Source organism: Lissotriton vulgaris, chromosome 1_1, assembly GCF_964263255.1.
Source record: "Lissotriton vulgaris chromosome 1_1, aLisVul1.2, whole genome shotgun sequence".
NCBI classification, from domain to species: Eukaryota; Metazoa; Chordata; class Amphibia; order Caudata; family Salamandridae; genus Lissotriton; species Lissotriton vulgaris.
In genome coordinates, this window is record NC_141685.1 from 1,754,172,696 (window position 1) to 1,754,196,415 (window position 23,720).

General features: G+C 43.9%; 1 protein-coding gene across 1 annotated transcript in view; it reads right to left on the bottom strand.

The window, feature by feature from the left end:
- Positions 1-23,720, bottom strand: part of XPOT (exportin for tRNA) — a 566,463-nt gene that overhangs the window by 447,462 nt on the left and 95,281 nt on the right. The window contains exons 4-5 of the mRNA XM_086919056.1: positions 22,857-22,913; positions 4,252-4,321 (exon numbers count right to left, since the gene is read on the bottom strand). Coding sequence (XP_086775182.1) covers positions 4,252-4,321; positions 22,857-22,913 — 127 coding nt within the window. The remainder of the gene's footprint in view (positions 1-4,251; positions 4,322-22,856; positions 22,914-23,720) is intronic.

Consider the following 23,720-nt stretch of genomic DNA (forward strand, 5'->3'; position numbering starts at 1 on the left):
CCCACTCTGTGTTTTTGGGGATTATCGTAACTTCAAGAGCTTCCTTTATGCCCCGACCTGATGTAATAATTTTTCTTTGCCGGTCACCCAACCCCGCATGGTTCCTGAGGAATGATTTCCCTTGATTCACCCTCATCACCTCCTCTCTCTTCAATATTCTAATCCCTTCCCTTAACATCTCAGCCTCTGCATTTTCCATAGCAAATTTTATTAATGCTGAGTGAAGGAGGACTTTTGCTACTTCATCCCCGCTGGTGTTATTTAGGAACCCTACTTCTTTAAGATCATCTGTGCTGACATATTTTAAACTAGGGCATTTTGCAAATGAAGCAAGGAGCTGGGACCGATTTAGGGGTTTTAGTTTCTTTGCCCTTTTTCCACCTCTTTTCCTGAACTAAGGGTTCTAGAAATAACCAGGTGTCCACCATCCGAGGGGTTTGGGATCTTCCAACCACCCATCTTGCCGTCTCCATCCCGCCTTTTAGTTCTACATCCTCCTTCCATCCTGGATAGTTCCTCATGGCGACCTTAGTATTCTTTACTGTACTATTCCCTGCTACCCTCTTGAGTGGGGCCCTCAGCGCTATGGGCTCTTTCACTTGTATCTACAAAAGTTAGTTTTTTTGTTGCTTGCCACACCGCCTTGTCTCGTGCCCTTATAACTAGGGGTGCCCCTTTCCCATCCTCCTGTTGCTTTGCCAAGTGCTGTTTATATGGGGCCTTTTTTCCCCACTCGCAGCCTCGGGATATTTTGATTTAACCTCCTTCTAACCCCATATCTCTTTATAATCTTAGGGCATCAGGAATATACTATTGGTTCCTCTTCTTTGTGTCTACTCACTGCTTCATCTTCCCTTACCACTCCATCCTCTTCTGTCCCTTCATCCTCCCCTACCACATCATCCTCCCCATCCTCTTCGATATCCTCCTGAATTTCCACTGCTCTTACTAGAGTGGGCATTTCGCCTTTAATCTGAATCAGCTCCCCTACTATGTTCTTAAATTGGTTACTTTGTGTTTTTAGGATTTCGTTGTTTAACACCGAGACCTCTAGAATGCCCTGTAATGTTTTCTGTAACATTAGCATAACCTCAAGCATGGATGAACTAGATGACCCCGACACTTCAAAACTATGCGCGGCAATGCCTGATAGCTCAGTATGAGCGACATAGGGGTTTTACCCTCTTGGTTCACATATAGACTGGGTTCCTTGTGGGCTGATTCGCCCCCACCTGAAATATTCTTTTTCTTCCTTCTTCCTCCACTACTACTTCAGTTTCCTGAATAATTAATGACTGGAATAACCATGGAGAAGATGACAGGCGGGGTTCCAACATAATTCCAGCAATATCAAAATCAGTCTGGTCAAGGGGTTCCACACTTAAGACTGCCTGGTCTTCAACGATTAACGGCAACTCTACCACATTTATCTCCTTTTCTGGTGTCTCTTTCCCTTTAAAGTGTTTGCCTATAAAGTCCTTGATGGATTTTGAGACTGCCGAACCGCCTTTTGCGCCTACTTTCCTTGCAGATTCCAACACCTTCTTTGGGGTTAAGCTTAAAGACGGGGTAGATGCTCTCACTGGTGTTTTACTAACGGCGGGTGTTGTCATATCCCCGATTGACTTTTCAACATCTCTGGATATTTGATATTTCCGCCAAGCCCCCCCCCCCCCCGAACTTTTATTCCCCGTTTTCTTGGGGTTTTTGGGGACCTTACAGAGCTTATTTTTTCCTAAGGCCATCTCTTTTAATCCCCTTCACCCCTTTCTTACAAGGTGTTGCTGTTTTGGGGGGGTTCTTCCTACTTGGCTTTCTTTTGGCTTTCTTTTGGCTTACCCAGTTCTTCCGGTGCACAGCCGCCCCTTCTTCTTAGTACCTTGAAATAGCTCCCCTTAATGATACTTAAGTAGGGGGAAATTTCACTTACCTCTGTTCTGTGGGCCCGTGCTCTAGCCTCCACCACTGCTTGACCTGGGTACACGGCCACACAGAGCTTCACACCTTTAGACATACTTTAATTATGCCGCAGGATTGGGTATCCTCTTTGTTTTCCAGGTTCCCGCTGGAGCTCACGTTAACTCTTTACTCAGCCTCTTATTATTTTTTGTTATCCCGCATATGCTCCCTCATATGCTCCTGTGGCCCTTCTTCTATAGTTTTGGGCTTAGGGGAGATCCTTCCCTCTACCACGTCACTTCAGGTAGACAGGCAGCTCCTAAACCCGACCTCGTGGTGGCAGCTCGCGATGGTTTGAAAACGCTCCTACCACCAGATTCGGATTCACTAGGTGCGGCTCGGTTTACGGGTCCAATACCTTGCAGCCCCCTCGGTCCCGCATGTTCTTCTGGGTACTGCAACTCTCTGTGCCGATTCAGCGCTGCAGCGTCACAGCGTTACGAAAACAGGAAGTCCGTTCCCCGCGGGAGGAGGGAGGAGTTGGCAGTGGGAGGTTCTTGGAGAGCACGGCAGCCAACGCGTTACCACACAGAAGCAGAGTCCCCACACAGAAACAGAGTGCACCAAAATGAGGTACATTGTGCACAGAGTCCAGGCAAACCCCAAAGGAATTACAGAGGCCGAAATGACCCCCCTAAATGCTCTCCTTTGTGGTAGTGGGACGAGCAGTTAGGCATATCAGAGGGTAGTGCTAAGCATTTATTGTGTACACAAAGGCAGTAAATGAGACACACTCAAAGAAATTCGACACCAATTTACAAAAATAACACACTTTTATATAAATTAGGATACCAAGATCATTGAAATCAGAAAAGTACTTTTTGAGTTATGAATTTTTAAATTTTTCAAAAGTTGACTGCATTTTTCTGGAGCGGTAATGCTATTCTATGGGGAAAAACATATACTGCTATCGGGCCTTCTACACCAACTTACGGGACGGTTCTCCAGGACTTTAGGGGAGTATGTGGCAAGGTCCAAGGCCACAACAGCAGGTCACCTCAGGAGCTCTGGGGCATTCGATGCAGAGATGTGCTAAGGCGTTGGGTGTCCCATTCACTTCAACTGGGCACAGTCCAGTTGAAAAGAGGCTGCAAGCTTGGACTGGGGGATCAGTCTGGGGGAACCCACAGAGGGGTCTCGACCCTTGAGATCTTCAGGCATGCAGAGACACCCTTAGTCCACTGGGCTACGGGGCTGGGGTGAATTGGTGTCTTTTGGCATTGAATCTGGTGCTAGAGTCTATTGAGGCTGCAGGCGGCGACTGGAAGTCCAGTCTGGACAAACCCAAGGGTGGGCTGAGCTCTTGTGGGGCTGGAGACCCCGGTGGCACCCTCACCTCCCTTGGACAAGGGCTGTGGAGCGCCGGTGAAAAGATACCTTGAGGCGTCGGGTGGTGGCGGTCACAGACTCACTCGTAGCCTTCGTTTCTGCTACAGTGGCGCAGAAACGACAGCTGGGCCACTCTCGATGTGGGTCTCGCTGTCCTTGAAGTCCTTCGACATGCAGGTAGGTCTTTCTCCACATTGGTGTCTGGACTGGACACAACAAGCCTTGGCTGCTGCAAGGGGTCGAATACCCCATGTATTGGCACTGTGTGGCTCCGGTTGATCCTAGCATCTCCACACTTGGAGGAAGAACGGATCTGACCCGTAGAAGCATTGCTACCTATTCCTTAGCGGCTGCTGCGTCAGTAGTCTCAGTGAGCTGAAGGTCTGTGAACTGGGGTCTTGTTTCTTTGGTGCCTGCGGCTGCAGAGGAGTAGCTCCTCTACTCCAAGGGAGTTCCTTTGGCAATTTTCAAAGCACTGGCAGCTCTCCTGGTTTCATGAGAGTGGGATGGGTATGCTCAGACGTGAGTCCCATGCTCTCCAAACCACTGGAGTCAAGCTATCCTGGCTGAAGATGGCTGATAGCCAGAAACCGGTCCTAGGATGCTTGATTCCGGTCCAGAAAAGACATGGCTTGGTAGTTCAGGTTGGACTGCTCCCATGAGGCACAGGGTCAAGGCTGATTTGCATATGGCCATGTCTGAACTGGGGTGGTGTGGAGCGCAAAAAAACGATGGATTTAGGCCCAGTTCTCTGTACTGGGGTGAATGTATGACATTGTTCTGCATTCTGTCCATCAATTGTTGTTTTTGCACAATAATTCCTGACACTAATTTTTCAAAGGCATAATGTGGCAGAGGGCCAGTCAAATGACAAATCCATTAACAGGGTTAATAAACAAAGTTAGGAGGGGTTTCATCCTTTAAACATTTTAAACGCTCACATTATTTTGTAGAAAAACATACCTGAGCTTGAAGCCAAGTGATTAGCGTTTCCCTAATTAGTTGCTGTTGGTTTTCAGTCAGTTCAGAATATCTGAAAGAAAACAGCATAGCAATTAAAACATTTGCTCTGGTATATATGTTTTAAATGAAAACAAAGAAAGCAGCCAAAAGCAGTAAACTGAAAGACAGATATTTTTAATAAAGCTCCTTTGACTTTTATGGATCAGAGTCAGCTTACAGGAATATACATATTAATGTGTGGATCAACACAAATGATTAATTCAATTTATGTGGTGACATCCATGATGTGTCAAGCTATAAAGACAAAGCCCTTCCCTTAATACAGAGATTCCTGTGATATACACAAAGCTATTACTTTCAACAGTAAAGGGAAAGTAATACAGCCTTAAATAGAGTTATAGGAAGGACTAATGCGTCAACCAATTTTGGGGAAGCAATGGAATTAAATAAAAAAAACCTTCAGAGACCAATACCGCAGGATGGAGCACCCACTCGCTTACCTGTAGCATATTAATCACTAAATATATTCCTTTCTCGTGCCAACTGATGCCCATACTGTGAGTGACAAAGAATTTATTATAAGGTGTATATCAGATTACTTGCACATCATTATAAGGATAAGTAAAGGTTGGAGAGAAGCCAAGACCTGGGGCAGTGAGTGCACCCACAACATTTTGTCAACACAAATGTGATCAATACAGTTAAGACCTTTACACAATAATACAATGAAAGTAAGCAAGGATTAGTTGTCACCAACATCTCCCCATAATTAATTTGATATACTTTGACAACAGGTTATGCACAACAGCATGAATCAGATGTTTGCATTTAACAACATATATCTAGATGTTTCCTGTTCAGCTAAGGAGCTATTAATTTACATCACTGATCTAGTGTTCAAAGCAAACGTTAGTATACATGACACATCAACATCCCCATGTACTTCAGCACACCATATGTCTTCAAACATCAGGGTAACTACAGGAAAGGCATACAAGTCAGCAAGTACTTGGAGGGCGCCACAAGTGCGAGCGCCCTGAACAGAAATGTCTAATCAGGTGTTCGGTCCATGCTGGGAAATTCAGTCTTGAAGGAATACTAGTTCCTTTAGGTTTTGTTCAAAAGAGAATGCCTATTGCAACTCTAGCTAGCGCCAGCTGACGGAGTCCAGTGACTAAGTTATAACCTAGGCATTGGAACTAGCACTACCATCTGAGAGGACTATAGCCCCAGATATGCACTCTATAACAACTTGTGAAGCAATTGCGGACTTCTTTGTACAAAAAGTTGAGAAAATCTACAAAACCTTTCCTGAGGTCACGGATGGTGTATCTACAGACCAGGCCACTATTGCTGAGCTGACAAATATCTGCCACATCAACCATTTTACAGTGCCAGATAACTCTGAATACTATGAATGATTCTCAGCAACTCAATCGGGCTCCCCTAAAGACGTATCTCACTCCAAGATCTTTAACAATCAGGCCGAACTTCTTGTAAATCATATAAGCCATATGGCTAAAATATCTTTTCAGACGAGCCAGATACCACAAGACTGGAAAACAGCGCAGGTTATTCCTGTTAAGAAAAAGGCCAATCTTAGTATAACTCAGCTGGACAACTATCGTCCTATATCGCTCCTGCCCTTTTGCGCCAAGGTGGTGGAAAAGATAGTTAATGCCCAGCTAATAAAACACTTAGAAGAGGGTCATTATCTCCACCCCTCGCAGTCAGGGTTCAGAGCGTATCATTCTACTGAATCAGCTCTTCTTCTTTCCACCGAGCTAGTAAGAGGTAGAGTAGATGAGGGGATGACAGCTGCGCTCCTCTTATTAGATCGGAGCGCAGCATTTGATACTGTCTCACACCCCCTACTACTCTCACGTCTTAGCGAGGTGGGAATTGAGGGCTGGCCTCACAAATGGATGCGCGCCTTCTTGGCAAATAGACAATTCCAAGTCCATTGCCCACCTTTCAAATCAGAAATACGATCACTCAGGCACGGGGTACCGCAGGGCTCAATTCTGAGCCCTACACTATTCAATCTTTATATGGCACCCCTGGCCAAGATAGTCGAGGCGTACGGGGTCGAGATAGTGTCATACGCGGATGACACTCAGCTGATAGTGACACTCTCTCGACCTCCCGAGGAAGCCTCGGCTAGCTTTTCGGCGTGTCTTAGTGACCTAGCTAGATGGATGAATACCAACTGTCTGTGCCTCAATGCGAATAAAACAGAGCTTCTCGTGTTGGGGAAGACTCCGTCCATCTGGTCGTCTGCATGGTGGCCATTAGAACTCGGCGCCATTCCAAAGCCCTCAGAGCAGGTGAAAAATTTAGGGGTCAGATTGGACTCGACTCGGTCCTTCGAACACCACACTAAAGGGATTGCAGGCAAATGCTACGGCATTCTTAAGACTCTACGTAAGACTCTGGACTCCCTTCCTGCAACTAGTAGGAAATCTTTGATCCACACCCTTGTAACTCCCCATCTTGACTACAGTAACTCACTTAACATGGGCCTGAGCAAAAAAGGTCTTCAACGTCTGCAATGCGTGCAGAACGCAGCTGCTAGACTGGCACTTAACTTGTCTAGAAAATCCTCAGGGAAACGTGCTTTAGCTACCCTCCACTGGCTGCCCATACGGGAGCGCACTGTATTCAAAACAATGTGCCTGACTCACCGTATTACCCAAGAGAAAGGACAAACTCCTGTGGACCCCCGACTGGTGGCCGCAAGATCTTGGCCCAGTCCCTGAGCCCAAGCAGGTGGTTAAGAATCTCGGTGTTCGTCTGGACCAGGAACTTTCTCTCAAGCAACATGCCAATCAAGTGGTGGGGTCCTGTTTCCACATCATTGGGATGTTGTGGAAAGTATTCCCTCTGCTTCCTGACTCGACCAGGAAAACCTTAGTACAGGCCTTAGTGTTGAGTCGCTTTGACTACTGCAATGGGTTACTTCTTTCAGCTAACGAGGGAGTCATCTCTAGATTGCAGGTAGTTCAAAACACTGCGGCTCGCCTTGTTCTAAACCGGCCCCCCCGCATCCCCTCCAAACCCCTTTTGACCACTTTGCATTGGCTTTCCATCAAACAGAGGGTGAAGTTCAAGGCCTGTTGTATCATACACAAGTGTCTTCAGAAGAAAGGCCCCATGTACCCGTCTAATAAATTCTCTGTCTATATACCCTCGCGATCCCTGAGATCTAGCGAACAGGCTCTGCTGCGGGTACCTAGAGCAAAAAAGGCAAGACAAGGCGATAGAGCACTTTCCATTGCTGGTCCAATGCTGTGGAATACCCTCCCACTTTCCTTGAGACTCTGTAAGGAGCACTTCCCCTTTAGGAGACAGCTAAAAACCTTTTTATTTCAAAATTAATATGTTACACTGCCAGTACTGTTTATTTGCAATAAGGCTGCCAAAGGCGCGGAGATACTCCTTCGGGACGTGATCCTAGCGCGATACAAACACGCAAATAAATAAATAAATAAAGGACCAATATATCTCCAAAAATTACTGACCAAGTATCAACCCAAACGTCATTTAAGATCCTTAGGCTGTATGCTTTTTCAAGTGCCCAGAATTCACCGGGTGCATATGGGAGGTCGGTCCTTCAAATACCTGGCCAGTAAACAATGGAACTCTCTACCCATTGAGCTCAGGATGGAGCCATCTGAGAAGAGCTTCCGTCAAAAACTAAAAACCTATCTATTCCCGAAATTATGAGTTTCCTTCTTCTCCCGGTTGCGACTCAGTCCCTTTGTTCATACAGCGCGGGGACACACTGTTTCTTAGTGTAACCAGGCGCTATATAAGCTGCTTTTATTATTATTATTTATTATTACTTCAAGATACGGAAGACACTGATGGGCTGAACAATTATACAAAAGTAAGAATAAACTTTGTTGTAGCAATAGCTGCACTCTGCATTCTGAGAGACTGGATGACAATGGATGTACCCCCAAAATCAAAAGAATGGAAAGAGGCCATGACAACAACAGCATCACATTAAGTGTGATTTATCAATTGAATGATCAATTGCAAATACAAAAGGAGATTTGGGTTTCTATACTCATGGACTCGACAATGCTCACTAAAAGGACACTATTAGTTAACCTAAAGTATGACTTTATGATTTATAATATTTTGAATGTGTTAAATAAAGCATAGGCGCAATCAGTGATCTCATTTTTTGGATCCTAGTTACCTGTAATATTTCTAAGGAGATATGGTAGACATGTGAAAGCACTTAATAATGCACTATATGTATCACTGGTCTTTATTTTCTAGGTTTTGCAGATCTTGTTGCCACCGTACTGTTAGACAATAATTTATTATCTATATGAATCCCAAAGTAGAAGCCTATACAGAAATCACACTAATTGGTGAGAGCAGAAACCAAACTGATTCAATTGGCCTTGGTATGGAGCACACATTTCTACCACAGCTCACAAAAACAGATGTGCAAGCTAGTTCTAGTCAGAGAATTAATCTCTGGGTGAGACAAAGACAGTATTTGCACAACAGAATGATCTGTGGAAGGATTCAAGTACTGAGGAATAGAGTGGAGAGCTAGAGTAATTCATCCAGGCTATTCCTACAAATAATTGGAACCATTTCAGTGGGGGGAATTTGAGGCACACAAAATGGTAGTAAAACTAGGTAAAATATGGTCCAGAAAACCTTGAAAGTGGCCAAACTGAAGGAGGTCTGAGACAAGCAACACTTACAGGTATTACTAAGTAGGATAATCTGTGTGAGAACAGGCAGTCCTGTGCACAAATGTCATTTATCAACATAGAAATGTAAATGCTGGTCAAATTATTCCAACAGAGTAATGAACCAGAGCAGCTTGAAACGGATACAGAAAAAAACATACAACTCTCCCCTGTGCAAGGGGAGCATATGTTTCAAATCCTCCTCAAGACGATCCAACAGCTTTCTCAGCTGCATAGCACAAAGGTCAACCTTTAATCTCTGTCTTTCAGTGACCTCTTCAATTCTCTCAAAAGCCAACATCTATAAAGAGAATATCTTACGCTCATCCTTCATCAAAGCCCTCAATGAAGAAACTCTCTCACCCCTACTCAATGCCACTCTTACTTAAGACATGTCCCCTTAAGTTCAAAAGACAGGCAACCTACACACGCATGAAGAAATACAACCTAGACCCTAACTACACTGTTAGCTACCGATTCATCACTCATCTACACTTCATCAGCAGGATAAATGAAAAAACTGCTGAACTTTAAATTTGTTCACAATATGCACAGCAGGACACTCAGATACCACAACAACAGTAGTTATAGTAGTTAACAGGACAAGTGGATAAGATAGTATCATCGTCCGGCAGACAGACAGTGGTGGAACTACAATTGAGTGCAGTCTGAGGCCAACTGTCCCAGCCACTTCCCCCATACCCGACCATGTTTCGAGGGCCAATCTTGTGCTTTGTACATTGATCGCTACTGTTGCACACACCAGTCCACCCTCCGTCTCCACTGTGATAGGGTTGGAGGGGCAGGATTTTTAAAGCGGGCGGTGAAGTCTTGTTTGCCCACCATAAGAGCAGTTCCTAAAAATGCCTAGTCCGCACTTGAGTCCCCAGAGCCCTCCATGACCCCTTACAAGCGCATCAAAGGTGAAAGGTCTACCTCACGTCACAACACACCAGTTATTCCCCCGTCATGGCAGTCCAGAATTCTTGGGTCCTGGGGCACAACTATGCGCAAGAAATTGGAAGGGGCACAGGCGTAAGGCGGGCAAGGAGGTTCAGAGAGGAGATAGGCATAGTAAAAATAATAGGTCTGAATCAGACGCAGTCTGAGAAAATTGTAATAACCCTATTTGCCATCAGTGTGTCTCGCCAGTCTGCATCTTCAAGGGGATCCAGCCAACCCTTCCAAAAGAGTCCTAAGGTAGTCTAGAGTGCGTCTTATCAGATTTTATCACATAGTAAGCCATAAACAGTCAAATTCACATTTGGTTTCTTCTGAAACATACTTCTTACTACAAATTCCTCAACTTCTCAAGGAATACCAAAACAGTTGCATCAAAACGTGATGAAGATGTTACAAACATAGGCATAGGATAGCTTAATACAGAAGACAATCCACAGTGATAAGGTTAGTTTTTGGAAGGCTTGCCCTTACTTCAGTCTGGCAGTCCAGCAAAGAGTTGATCGTCCATATGATGCTCCTCATGCAAGCAGTATCTAAACCAAGAGCCTGCTAAGGATCCAGACAATTTACTATCGCCTCCTCTTTAGAGAGATGCAGCAGACATAAAAATGGGGGGAGCATATTGGACTGTCCCACACTGAGTGTGACACCAGCTTTACAACCAAGGCTGCCCTGTGCACAACCACCAATTTGCCAGGAAAGAAGGAGGTATAAGGTTGTTGCATAGAATACACCTGCAGGTCACCACCATGACATGCAGATATAATTGCAATAAGGAAGCCTATTTTAAGAGTCAATACCTTCAGGGAATAACTATGAATGGGCTCAAAGAGTGTGCACATATAAAATTGAGAGCAAAATTAAGGTCCCACTGTGTCATAAAAAGGCTAAGGCAACAGGATATAAAAAAGTGCTTTTAAAACTGCATCACAACATGTGATTTGAATAAGGAGAGCTGGAGAGACAAGTCACAATACATTGGGGACGTGGAACCCCTCCTAACAAAAAAAACTGGATTGAAGACTTGAACTATTGTAATGAAACAATGGATGTAAATTCCCTTTACGTTATGACGGAAGGACATTTGGCTCCCTCTGGGCTTGTTTCTTCTGGGCACTGTTTCCTAAAAAAATCCTCATTGACACAGTGAACAGTGAAACCAATTGATGAATAGATACCATCATTATCAATAAGTCGATATAGATACAAGACACAAAGTGGATATTTATTGATGTGAAAAACATTGGTCATGGTGTCTGAATTCTTTGTTAACAAAATTTAAATTAATTTAAATACATTTTTTTAAAGAATAAGGAGGGCTGATCCAGTAAATGTAGAAAGCACAGAAAGTAACCTTTGACACTGTCCCAGAAAGGCTAATCTTCGAGCAAAGACAAAACAAACCAGACTTCAGAAAATTTGTCATGAAGAGGGCTGACCTGTCAACTCTCAGTTCAGGCCACACATTTAGCCCAATGGTCAGCATAGACAGACTGGTGGATGGGCAGCTAGCAACCAGGATCACATGGGATCTACGACAGAAAATTAAAACCATCAACTGGCTCCGCTTAAACTTTATGCTTGGAGGTGTAGGACCTTATCCTACTGCTGAGACAACAGCTCCCACCAAAGAAGGAGCCAAAGTGGAGGGCATATGCTCAGATTCAGTAGGTCAGAGTACAAGACTCTCCGGGACCGGTACCAGACTATCACGAAGCTCTGTGCTCAGTCCTTCTGGACCTTCCTCAGAACTTTAGGGATATGCAGTAGTGGTGGAAAAGGAGGCCAGTGTCCCACCAAAGGCAGAAGGCATTCACTAGGAAACATAAAAAGAAAACGCTTAGGCACAAAAGATCAGACATCGATTGTCATGAACTGGATAGATCTGCCCTGATGGAAGGCAGAAAGGCCTTGAGTTCCAGCAAGAAGTCATAAGCTCCTGACGATGATAGGATTCTGCTGCTCCATCAGAGATCAGAGTCCTCTTATCTGAATGTTATCCAGGTGCCCCTTCAGCCAAGGGCTTACAAATCCATCACAACTGTGAGTTCTGGATAGTGTAAGGCGAATGGTCTACCGCACATCAGAATTGCATCCATTATTCACCAGTGAAGCTCTTTGCTCCTTTATCTGACAGACATTCCGAGTGCTGGGCCAACTGTAGCTGAAGGTTCCACAGCAGAGCCCACATGCACTAGCAGGATGCAAGAGGCCAAGAAGGCTCAGAACACATGCTGCTGGAACAAGGGTGTGCGCCAGAAATATTGCAATCATAGCCTGTATAGCCAAGACTCACTGGGTAGGTGGAAAGGCATTCATAGCCATCAAATTCAAGATAGCCTCAATGAAGGGAATGTGCTGCACGGTCCAAGGTGGGTTTTCAGTTTGTTGATAAAGAAACCCAGTGTGGACAGTAATGCAATTGTTGTTGGTCTTAGACTAGCTGTAGTACTGTTGCCTTCAGAAGCCAGTTGTTGAGGAATATTGAAAAACATGTATCCCTGACCTGTGAAGATGGGGCACAATTACGGACATCACCTTTATAAACACCCGGGGGATGTGGTATGGCCAAAGGGCAGGATGATTTGATTATTATCCGTCTTGTCCATAAACCAGAGGGAAAGCCTATGGGACAGCAGGATTTCCATATTTAAGAACACATCCAGTCTCCAAAATCCAAGGCCGACAGAACCTAGGCCTGTATCAGCAGTCTGAATTTGTCTTACTTTAGGAAGGTGTTCGGAAGTCTAACATTCAAGATAGGCCTCAACCCCACCCCCCCTTGTCCTTCTAATAGGAGTAACATCCATCCTGTGCCCCTCTCTGCCTCGGGCGCCCCTCTCCGCCTCGGGCACCCCCTCCATCGCATCTTTGGCAACCAGGAACTGACCTTCCCTTGAGAGGATGGCTGCATGGACCACCGATATTTGAGTAGCAACTGTTGGAACATACACGAAGGGAAGGATGTAACCAACTTCAACAACCATGAAGGACTAACTGGCCCAAAGCAACCAGACACCAACAGGCCAGACCAAAATGCAGACTAAAATTCTGCCCATTACCAGCCGCAAATGATCAATGGAGTGGGAACCAAAGCAGATATATGGTTGGTGCTGCAAGGAAGAGGTAGAAGAATGCTAAGTTTACTGATGGTTACAGCCTCTGCCACCACTCTGTCCTTTGAGGTCATGAAAAAGCTGGACAGTCCGGAAGGCCTGCCTTTGTCAGACAGGTAAGGCCAATTTAATAGCCCCAGAACTTCTGGTACTGCTAGTGGAATTGACAAGCAGTTGAAAGCAGACCCAGAGTGTGCCATAGCCCTGCAGTCTTTAAAGCACTCTAGTGCCGACTCCACCTTTTCACCAAAGCGCCTGGCTCCATCGAATTGCATATCTATTAAGGAAGCTTGGACATCACCAGGATAGCCGGTGGCGTGCATCCAGTTGTGGTGGTGAAAGCCCACCCTTGTGCCTAAGTTATAAGAGACAATATGTGGTGTTTGAACCAGCCTAAAGTACATATCTGGCAGAATTGTATCTGCTGTGCACTGTCTTTGCAAAGGAATTTCTGAAATCCTCATGAAGGGCAGGCAAATCTGACTCATTAGGTCACAAAATAGGAGAGGATATTGACTCAAGAGGCACACTGTATTGAAAGACTTAAACTTAAGATCTAGCCTGGCAGACAAAACACATTTACCTAAAGAATCTATTCATTTGGACTTTATATCTGGAGGAGCCATGAGAATGGCGTTCAGAACGAACTTGCTGGTGGAAGCCGGTAACAAACGCTTTCCAGATTCAGGTGCTGAGAATGTGTGGGCACCATGAGAAGGCCGATGGTGCTATGCAATCTGGCTGCTCACCATGAGACCAGAACAAGGAGTGACCCATGGAGAAAAACAGTCAGTGAGAGGTCATTAAATGGCAGCAAGGGTTCCGTGGAAGATGGTCAAGTTAGAGAACTTCAGTTAATAAATTAGTCTCACTCCACATAGATGGCAACTGTTAATCCAAGGCACTATGTACACCACTCTTCTCAGTGTGGGGTCTCCAGGGTGAATAAAGGTCAGTTTCAGGAGAAGTGTTAAGCTACTATCTTTCAATAAATCCAAATAGAGGAATTTATCAGTGTAGCGAGGGGGGAATAAGCTGATCCACCGCCCCATCATCCTCCTCCTCATCATCATCGATATAAGATACTAGGTCAGGCCCTTGGACCAGTGCCGGAGCCAATCAAGGCCTACTACCTTTGGTAATATCGCTCTTTAAGCAGGAAAGCAAGAATGAAATCATAAAAACCACAGGTTGAGCTTTCTTTTATTTTAATTTGGAACATATGACGGATTGGGATGAAGTCAACTCCGAATCTGACATTCGAACAAATGTGGAGTCTAGAACTGACCCAGAACTGGGCACAAGTGACACAGCTTGCGGCAGAGGTGACAAGGTGCAGGCAGGAAGGGGTAAGACACTGCTGTGGAGGGACCAGACTGTAGGATTCAGATGACTCTTATTAGCGTACATGGCTTAAATGAATAATCAAACATTACCTCTTTTGTGGTAGTGTGGGATAGCAGTTTGGGTTTATAATAAGCATTTGTTGTACACAGTCAATAAATGAGACACGCTCAAGAAGAAACTCAGGACCAATTTAGAAAAATAACATTTTTATAGATTTTTTCAACACCAATAACTTCATAATCTGATAAGTACTTTAGACGTTATCAAATTTTATAGTATAAACAGTAGAAACTGACAGCTGTCAGATTTGAGGCTTGAGACTCGAACGCGGTAATGTTATCCTTTAGGAGAAACATTCACTGTATAGGGTCACTGCAAATGACTTACAGAACTTATCTACTGAACTTAAGGTGAGTAGGGGCCAAGATCCAAGAAAGCACAAATAGTTCAGTTTTACCTGCCCTGGGGTGTCCGGGTGCAGAGGGCCTTTCAGCGGTGGTAGCCTCAGATGCGAAGCACTGTAGTCAATGAGAAATGTACCTGTAGGAAAGAGGCTGCAAGGTAGGACTGGGAGACCAGTCTGGCAGAACCCAAAGGGAGGTTCCACTCTTAGGGGTTTCAGGGTCACAGAGAAACCATTGGTATCAATAGATTTGAACTGGGCGGCTCAGGTGCATAGGCGTTTTGCCCAGTGGGTCATTGAGTTTGAGGTTCCAACAGTTCACAGTGCACCTGCAGAGGAGGAAGTAGAAAATCAGCAAGGCAACTTCTGCCGTGGAGATGGTCTCAGGTGAAGCCCCTCGACGTGCAGGTTGGTTTTGGCAGTGGTGGTGTTCGGACTGAACACAAACATGCCATGGTGCTTGCAACAGGTTCCAGTAACTCAGGTATTGGTGTTGGGAAGGTCCTGGCGACTCAGAACTTGGAGGGGAGACAGATCTGACTTCCTGGAGTATGGGGTCCTCTTCCTGGGTGGCTGCTGTGTCATTGGACCTGGTGGTCAGCAGATTGGTGCACCGAACATCGCAGTCACTGCCTGCAGGGAAGTGGGTCCTCCACTTCAAGGGAGTTGCTGGCTCGTGGACAATGCGCTGGCAGCCTTCTGAGGCTTTTAGAGGATGCATAGCTGCAGGACGAGTAAGTTCTTTGTGATTTTCAGTACAGGATTAGACAGGCAGGGTTTGGCGTCAAAGTCCACAGCTAGTCCTCTGTTCTCATGTTCTTCAGCTCTTCGTTGTCCTCCTTCTGGAGTCAGTCGAATCGGAGTCCCTAGTGTCAAGGGGCCACCTAAATGCTGAATTTAGGGCATTAAGTAGGGTGAAGGTTCATAGCCAGTGGGCTACTTACCCTTGGGGTCACTACACCCTCTATATGACTACTTCCTGTGGGGAGTGGGTAAACCCTGTCCCAGAGTTCCCAATTCCACCAAAATCAAGATGGTGGAATCCTTCCTTCCTGGAACACATCAGGCAGCCAACCTTATTGGTGTAAGTAGCCTTGTGGTGCAACACGCCTACTTGCATAGCTAATTTACCACCTTTCCTGGTGCCACATGGGCCTAAGGGCAGAGGGTGGCATTTCCCAGGTCAGGGGGAAAATCAGGGTTGCATATCAAAGGCGGCAGGGGCTTTGAAGCTCCTGGCCTTGATATGCTAAATTACTAGGCATACGCTGGAGGAGGCGTGAACACCTTCCTCCGGAGCCGGCATTGTTTTGCACCTCAGAGCTTGAGCGCTCACCTGCAGGGGGGTCAGAAACATCTCTTTGGTGCCAGGCTGGATGAGAACAGTCAGCCAGCACACTAAGAGGCTGGAAGGTTTTCAGGGGGCACCTCAAAGGTGCTCCCGGGGTGCATGCTTTAATACATCCATTGCTGGCATCAGCATGGATTGAATAAGACAAGGTGTTGGATAACAGACACCATGGGTTTCAGAAAAGCAGTCATGTTGCTGGGGAACTTGTAATGACAAGTACAAATACTTAAGAAGGTTTCCCTGTTCACTTGTGATCTAGTAATTGAACTAGACAGCACAAGGGTGTATCTGCTCATGCAGATATGCCCTCACATGTAATATGATACACCCTTAGGAATATACTGCCTGCTATATGGGGTGACTTACATATATTGCATGAAGTGTATATGGGCATGGCACACAGAGTGTGTGTCATGTTCTGTTTTTACATTTGTTTGCACCATTTCACGCAGCCTGCAATGGCAGTCTGCTTGGGTTTGGTGGTGGGTCCCTTAAGGTGGCGCAATATTTGCTGCAGCCCTTAGAGACTCTCTTTAGTACACGTTCCTTAGGTACCAGAGTTACCATTTACAATGGACTCACAGAGGTGCTAAAGGTCTTGCCAATTGGGGTATAATTGAACAGTTACCTTGCTTTAGCGAAAGAGCACTGGCACTGTGGTCCTGGTTAGCATAATACCAGTGCACTTCAGTCAACATTGCACCAATTAACAGGCAAAAAGTGGGAGTGCTCATGTAAAAAAAGAGGCACTTCCCTACAGATTTCAACCATAGGGTTTAGAGGAAACGTGGGCCAAATGCACATTAGAGTGACCCAGAACCATCTTGACTGCATCTCAACAGCAGCATGGTCTTTTGAAGGATTCAATTTGCACCAGAGTCGAAGAAAGACCAAAAAACTCAGGTCACATTGGCTCGAGACCAGAGCCCCGAGCGTACAACTTCTCACAGAAGAGGAACAGCGGCAAGGAAATACACTCTGCATGGACATCTTCTGCTTATAGCTCAACCTTTCTTTTGACCTCATCTTAGACTTCCCAGATGATAGCAAACTGGGCCGGCAACAGTAGTGACCTCAGGATCAGCCCCTCTTCTTATGCTCATCAATGTGAGTTTAGCTTTACATTCCTTGATGACCTTTAGGTGCATTAGGGAGAATTTGGCGCATGACTTCAAGTCACACTTACTTCTGAGACACCAAAGGCAAACTTTGAGCGGATCCATGACAGATATGTGCTTCGAGCAGTCACAGTACAAATTGACACCCAAATTGACACCCAAGCTTTCTGGGAAGACATCTCATATGCATTCTTGGAAAATATTTTTAGAGTGAAAAATGGCAAGAGCTGCAATCAGAAGCAGAACTTTGGATTCACAACAAAAGGTGTGGCGAAAGAGGAAGCTATGTCAGTGCACAAGAGCGGCTCCTGTTGTCATGTCCAGAGGCAGTGTGCAGTCTGCTCAGAGGATGAAAGAGCCAGCTATTGGCATGGGACCCACTGTGTAAGTTTTAGGATCAAATCTGGGAAATGGGAAATTCAAAAGGCAAGGAACTGAAGTCAGAAGTATCCAGAAGAGGATCAAGTCTAGTCCAATATCAGGGTGAAGTCCAAGCAATCCAACCTGTAGTGAGAGGATCGTTGTTCGAGATGTAAAAAGTAGGTAACACTTTGGTATTTATCACATTACTGACATCAAAGCAAGTCATTGCGCGACAATGAAAAATCCTTAACCTGCCTACAGAATGCATAGGTAAATGGTGCTTGAAAGAGTGGTACACAACAAAAAGGTTGCCCAGACAAGCTAGAAAAGATATGAGGAAAATAGTGTGAGTAATGTAAAAGTTATATGGATTGAGTATATTCAATATTCATCTGTGGCATGAAAACAGCAGCAGGGTTCCAACAAAAAGGACCAGTATTTTATGGCGGAATGAATTAACTCAGTTATACTAGATAATTAGATTAGGTAGTTGTGCCCTGTCTTAATGGATTATATTGTAAGTGAAACTTTGCAATGAAATGTTTGTAAAAAAAAAAGTTGAGCTTGCATGTCTTTAATTCAGAAATTCCTGCAATACAAACACTTTTACAGATCACATCATCACCTTACAACTGTAAACTTTACTTCCCAGTGATACCTTCTGAGGCATGTACGAGGAGTCCTCCTCTAACCTTACTCCTGCGGACACTCATAACAATGAAATACTATTTCCAAGTAAAACCCAGCACAGCTTACACCAATTGACATTGTAGTGTATAGGAAGGTTCTCCTGTATCTGCAGAAGTTCACCAGCCATGACACAAGGAACTGTAGTTCTAGGCAGAAAGCTCCCCTCCATTAACATTCAACGAGAGGTGAGCAGAATTCATAGCATTGGGTGAGTGGGGCTTCAATTGAAAGAGGAAGTAGAAATGTGACTAACAGTAAAGCTATCTATGTGCTACTTGGCAGGGTGTTATGGAGACTGGGAGCTATGTGAGGAAAGGGTTACATGTTTCAGTCAGGCAAGCATAGTAAAGTAAGTTGTGCCGGTCACCCAAAAAGGCAAGTAAAATATACAAATGCAGTATTCCACAGGACACAACCTGGAAAGACAATTTTAAACTATCTTATATACCTCTTATGAACTTATTTTTACAATAATCGACTGATTTCTCATGTGAAATAATTTTTGGGTTCTCCCAACTCTGCCGAAATCACTCTAGCAGGAAACTCAAGACATGAGACTCTGTGCTTTGATGCCTCTTGGAGAGAAACAGGTAGGCCTATGATGGTCATAATTTTGGTTTCAGAAGTATTCATTCATGTCACTTATTTTAATGTTTTATAAAGGATTATATATAATAATTATCTTTCAACAGTTCTTTAGATTACAACACCTCTGGTTTCTTAATATACATCATAAGATTGTTATGAGTTATAAAATAGGAAACCCTGCTCAATTAATCACTATCCTCCTGTACAAGATCGAGCAAAACACTGCTAAACAAACAGGAATAATTCCTCAAAAAAATATACAATAACTCCTTAAGTGCTGCTGACGGCCAATGGTCGTCAGCAGCGCTACCTCCCCAGTGCTGCGCACGACCATTGAACGTCCATTCAGCACTAGTTCTAATGGACAGCGCAGCACTGGGGAGAAATGTTTACACGCAGCTAAGGTGTTAACCTCAATAGCAAGCCAAATCAGCACAATACCATCACAACACAGTATTAAATGTATTAAAGTGCTCAAACTGCTACACAAAACACCCCTTACTTTTGCTTACTATCCATACAAGCCAATTTTACTCTTTCTGCTGACAAAGTAGATACCACTGTCTAGTGATCATATCTGGCTACTAAAGAAAAAAAAATCTGTATCCAAGCAAAATGCAGCCACAGAGGTAGTGAATTCAGGTTCAATGTATAAATCAATGGTTGAGATTATTCTGAGAAGTGCATCTCACTACCGAGGGCATCGTCAAACAGAGGGATTACAAGCATATACAGACACAGAGTTAAGCATACTCACTGCTTATTTGGGCAGCAACTTTTTTGGGGTCAACAAATATGTACATTTTGTTATACGGGCGAAAACTAGTGAATACATTAAGGGCATACAGCTTGAAGATGCCATGTTGCAGAGAATTTGATCTGTAGTAGATACTGGTCCACTGTTTTTTTTTAAAGAAATAATGCCCTTGGAGAAAATGTCTATCTAATCTTCATTTACATAGAGGGAAAAGAAAGATTAAATGGCACTTCAGCCAAATGACAAACACCTTCCAACAGTCTTGGACTTGGTTCTTTTGAAGAACGAGTTACTTTGGGAATGATCTTTCTGGTGGATATTCTATCCAATTGCAGATTCCACACCTTGTGATTATTCACCAGGCACCACCTAGATCCAGAAACTTTAAAGCAGCAAGTGGCATTGTGGTTTCACAATGGTCTTGTTCCGCTCCAGAAGTGACAAGTGCAGCCGTAAGGGGCATCCATGCATTCTGATGTCTGTTGCTTTCTTGGACTGTTTGCGCCCTCAGACTGGCATTGCTAGTAAGCAAAACTCTAGATTGGGACCTTTTTAGAAAGAAAAGAGTCCAGCATATAGAATGGGGAGGCAGGTGGGCCAGGGAGGAATCGGCAGTTAGACAGGGTATCCACCAGAAAGATAGTTACCGAAGATACGCAACTTGTTCTTCTGATGGATACTTATAATCGCAGATTCCTCACCTTGTTACTAGATACCATAGCTATACCTTCCAGGTGGTGGATTTGTACCAAAAAGTCCTGCAGGACAGGGTGGGCAAAAAGACCATCTCAACGGACTTGACTGTCAAGGGTGAAGTACTTTGTGGACGTGTGTACCAACGTCCATGTGGCCGCATGACAAATGTCCAGGATCGGCACTCCATGTTCCACTGTAGTGGTAGCAGCTTTAGCTCTTCTGGAATGAGCCAATAAGCCTACTAGGGGGCTACTTTTTAGCCGGCAAATAGCAGATCTCTATACAGCGAACATTCTATCAAAAGATGGTACATTTTTGTACTGCCTGGCCCTTCTTTCCCCTGGAAAACCCTACAAAGAGATGATAGTCAACCCGATGCTCTTTGATGCGATCAATATAAAATCGTAGAGCCCTGTAAAACCTCTCGACATATAAAAGCTTTTATGTTTGCTCTATATGATGATGACATTCATGTATATTATTTTATCAATAAAAAAATGTCGCAAATAGAAAAAAGCTTAGTGCTTTCTTAGAGTCCAAATGATGGTCTCTCTTTCCCCTTAGAGAGGTGAGGTGGAGCAAAGAAAACCCAACATGAAAAGTAGTGACCACTTTAGGCAGAAAGGAAGCTCAGGTGAAAAACACCACTTTAACCATTAACCAGAAAGAACGTTGTATAAGATAGGTTGATAGGTTGACAGGAAGAAACTGCAACTTGCTTACAAGTCTAGCCGCTATTATGGTGATGAGAAACAACGTCAGAGGTCTCAATGGACAACTGTGCAGCAGCTCAAAAGCACACATCAAAAAAGTGAGGACTAAGTTCAAGTCCCAATGTAAGATCACAAAGGGTTTTAGAGAAAATAAATGCTGCAAACTTTAAAAAAAAATCTCATCACAATAGGTCACTTAAATAAAGATAGCTGATCTGGCAACCGCAATAAGGTCAAAAGAGCCGATAAGTATCCCTTAACAGTGCCCAAAGCAAGTCCTTGCTGGACCAGGAACAAAACAAACATCAAAACTTGAGAAAACTTTGTTCGCAATAGATCGATTTGTCTGGTGTGTTGCACCAATCACCACATTTGTCCCAAAATCTGGAATACACTGATTTTGGGGAAAATCGCCTTAATGCCGCCATTCAATTTCCAAGCACACACAAAACCTTGCATAAGCATTGTTAACATGCATAAATAAGTGGTCGGCCCTAGCAACAAATGTTCTAAACAAAACAGCAATGTGTGGAATGCTTGAATTAATCTTGGTCACTGGTAATTACTAGGACCACATCTCAGTCCATCATTATTTTGCTCACAATGCCACCTCAGATTAGACACAGCTATATGCCAATCAGCTTTGTTCCTGCTCCAATAGGAATAGTCCTGTCCCAAATACCTAGCAACGTCCTCTCTGCAACAGAACAAGCAAACTAAGACCAGTTCAGGGAGTAACTGACTTTGCAATCTGGACAGTACTGCTCCTGTTGGAGAAGGATCAAGGGTGATTTACATATGTTTAGGTCTAAACTAAAGTGGCATGGTGGGCAAAAAAACGTACTGGGATGCAGCCCGAGTATTTATCATTGGCTGAGATTAATTCAAGCATTCCACCCATCGTTTTTTATTTATTTACTTCAGTGCAGCCCTGTGTGATGGGAAAGCCAAGACATTTTTCCCATGCTCACTGTGCCACTGGAACCAAGCTGCACCCAACTGAAGGTAGCGTGACACCAGAATTGGGTTGCTTGTGTTCCGTTGAAGGAGGACCTGACTTGGAAGTTCAGACTGGACTGGTCCTACTTAATCAAAGTCTAAGCTGATTTGCATATAGCTAGGTCTAATATGAGATGGCATGGAGGGCATAAAACAATGGATTAGGATGCAGCCCAGCGAAACCTGGGTCTTGTGCTCACTGTGTCACGCAAACCAAGCTTCACCCAACTGAAGCCCCGACTATGGTGAAACCGATCTTGGGTTACTTGTGGCACGGTTCAGCGAGGATCGGAGTTGGCCGTTCATGTTGGACTGTTCTTAGTAGAGCAGGATCAAGGTTGATTTGCATAGGATTAGGCGTAATCTGAGGTGGCATTGTTGGCAAAATAACAATGGACTGGGATGCAGCGCTAAATACTTACTAGTGGGTGAGAATAATTTAAGCATCCCACACTTCATAATTTTTATTTGCTAGGGACAAATGCCAGACAAAGCAGTTTCTTATAAATTGTAAGGCAAGAGATCAGGCACCTTTCCGGCCAATTAGGGACTATTGATCAGTTATTAAGAAATTCTTCTACTAATTATAATAAGGTTGCCAAATGTTGCTATATTTAATAATACCAGCTCTAAAAGATTTGCTTGGATGGCATATCAACCTCTTACCTGTGCTGTCGGTTAATATCACATACATAGGAGATCGAAAGAGTCATCTCTATGAAGTTCCTACCTTTTCTAAAATAGAAGCGTTATGAGACGAAATCAATGTTTGAATGAACTTACTTGAATTTAATTTGATGTTCCAGAACTTGAAAACAGAAGAACTTCGCGTGATCATCACTGAAATAGAGCAATATGTCAAGTCAATGAAAGATTCTGAATATATAATCCTTTCATCTAACTGCCCAATATTGAATTCAGCTTTATGTAACTCGGTTTTAATTAAGCACATATTTTTCTAACATTATCAAATTGTAATACCAGCAAGTAACCTTTTCTTTAGATACATTTTTGCTTACCTAAAGGAGATCCATCCATTCAGTTAATGCTGCTCTTACCCTAGCAGTCAAGATTTGTTACAATGTAATCATGCACAGTTTAATAATTTATTTTTGTAGTGTCTTAATATTACCATATGCAAAACGGTCAGTTCAATTAAATGCCAAAATTGTCTTAGTGCCCCAATCAGCTGCAAGAAAGTTAGTGTTTTCAGATACAATGAATTCCCCTAAAAGAGTATCAAAATAAAATAATGAACACTGCAAAGAATTCTGGATTTTAACAGCCTGTTTCAGAAGAATTGTGATTGGTTCTCAATCCCAAATCAGATGCTCTTACATTACTAACAAAGAGAATCTCAATTCTGCAGGAGGATAGGAATCTTGCAAACACGTTTAAAATGTCACAAGAATTACATATGTGCAGTAAAGTTCTGCATGGCCACAATAAATCTACTTATATGTCCCCAGCATGTGTGGCCATGCTCCTAAATATTACCCACAGTGCCAGCTCATACAAATGGTCAACATGTTATCACACATACAATGTGTAGCATAGGTCAAAGTGACCTTGGACATAGGGTCACAGATGTTATTTAAGGAAGCAATTTGAAATATTCAAGGACGGTGGTGCTGTGTTTCAAATTGT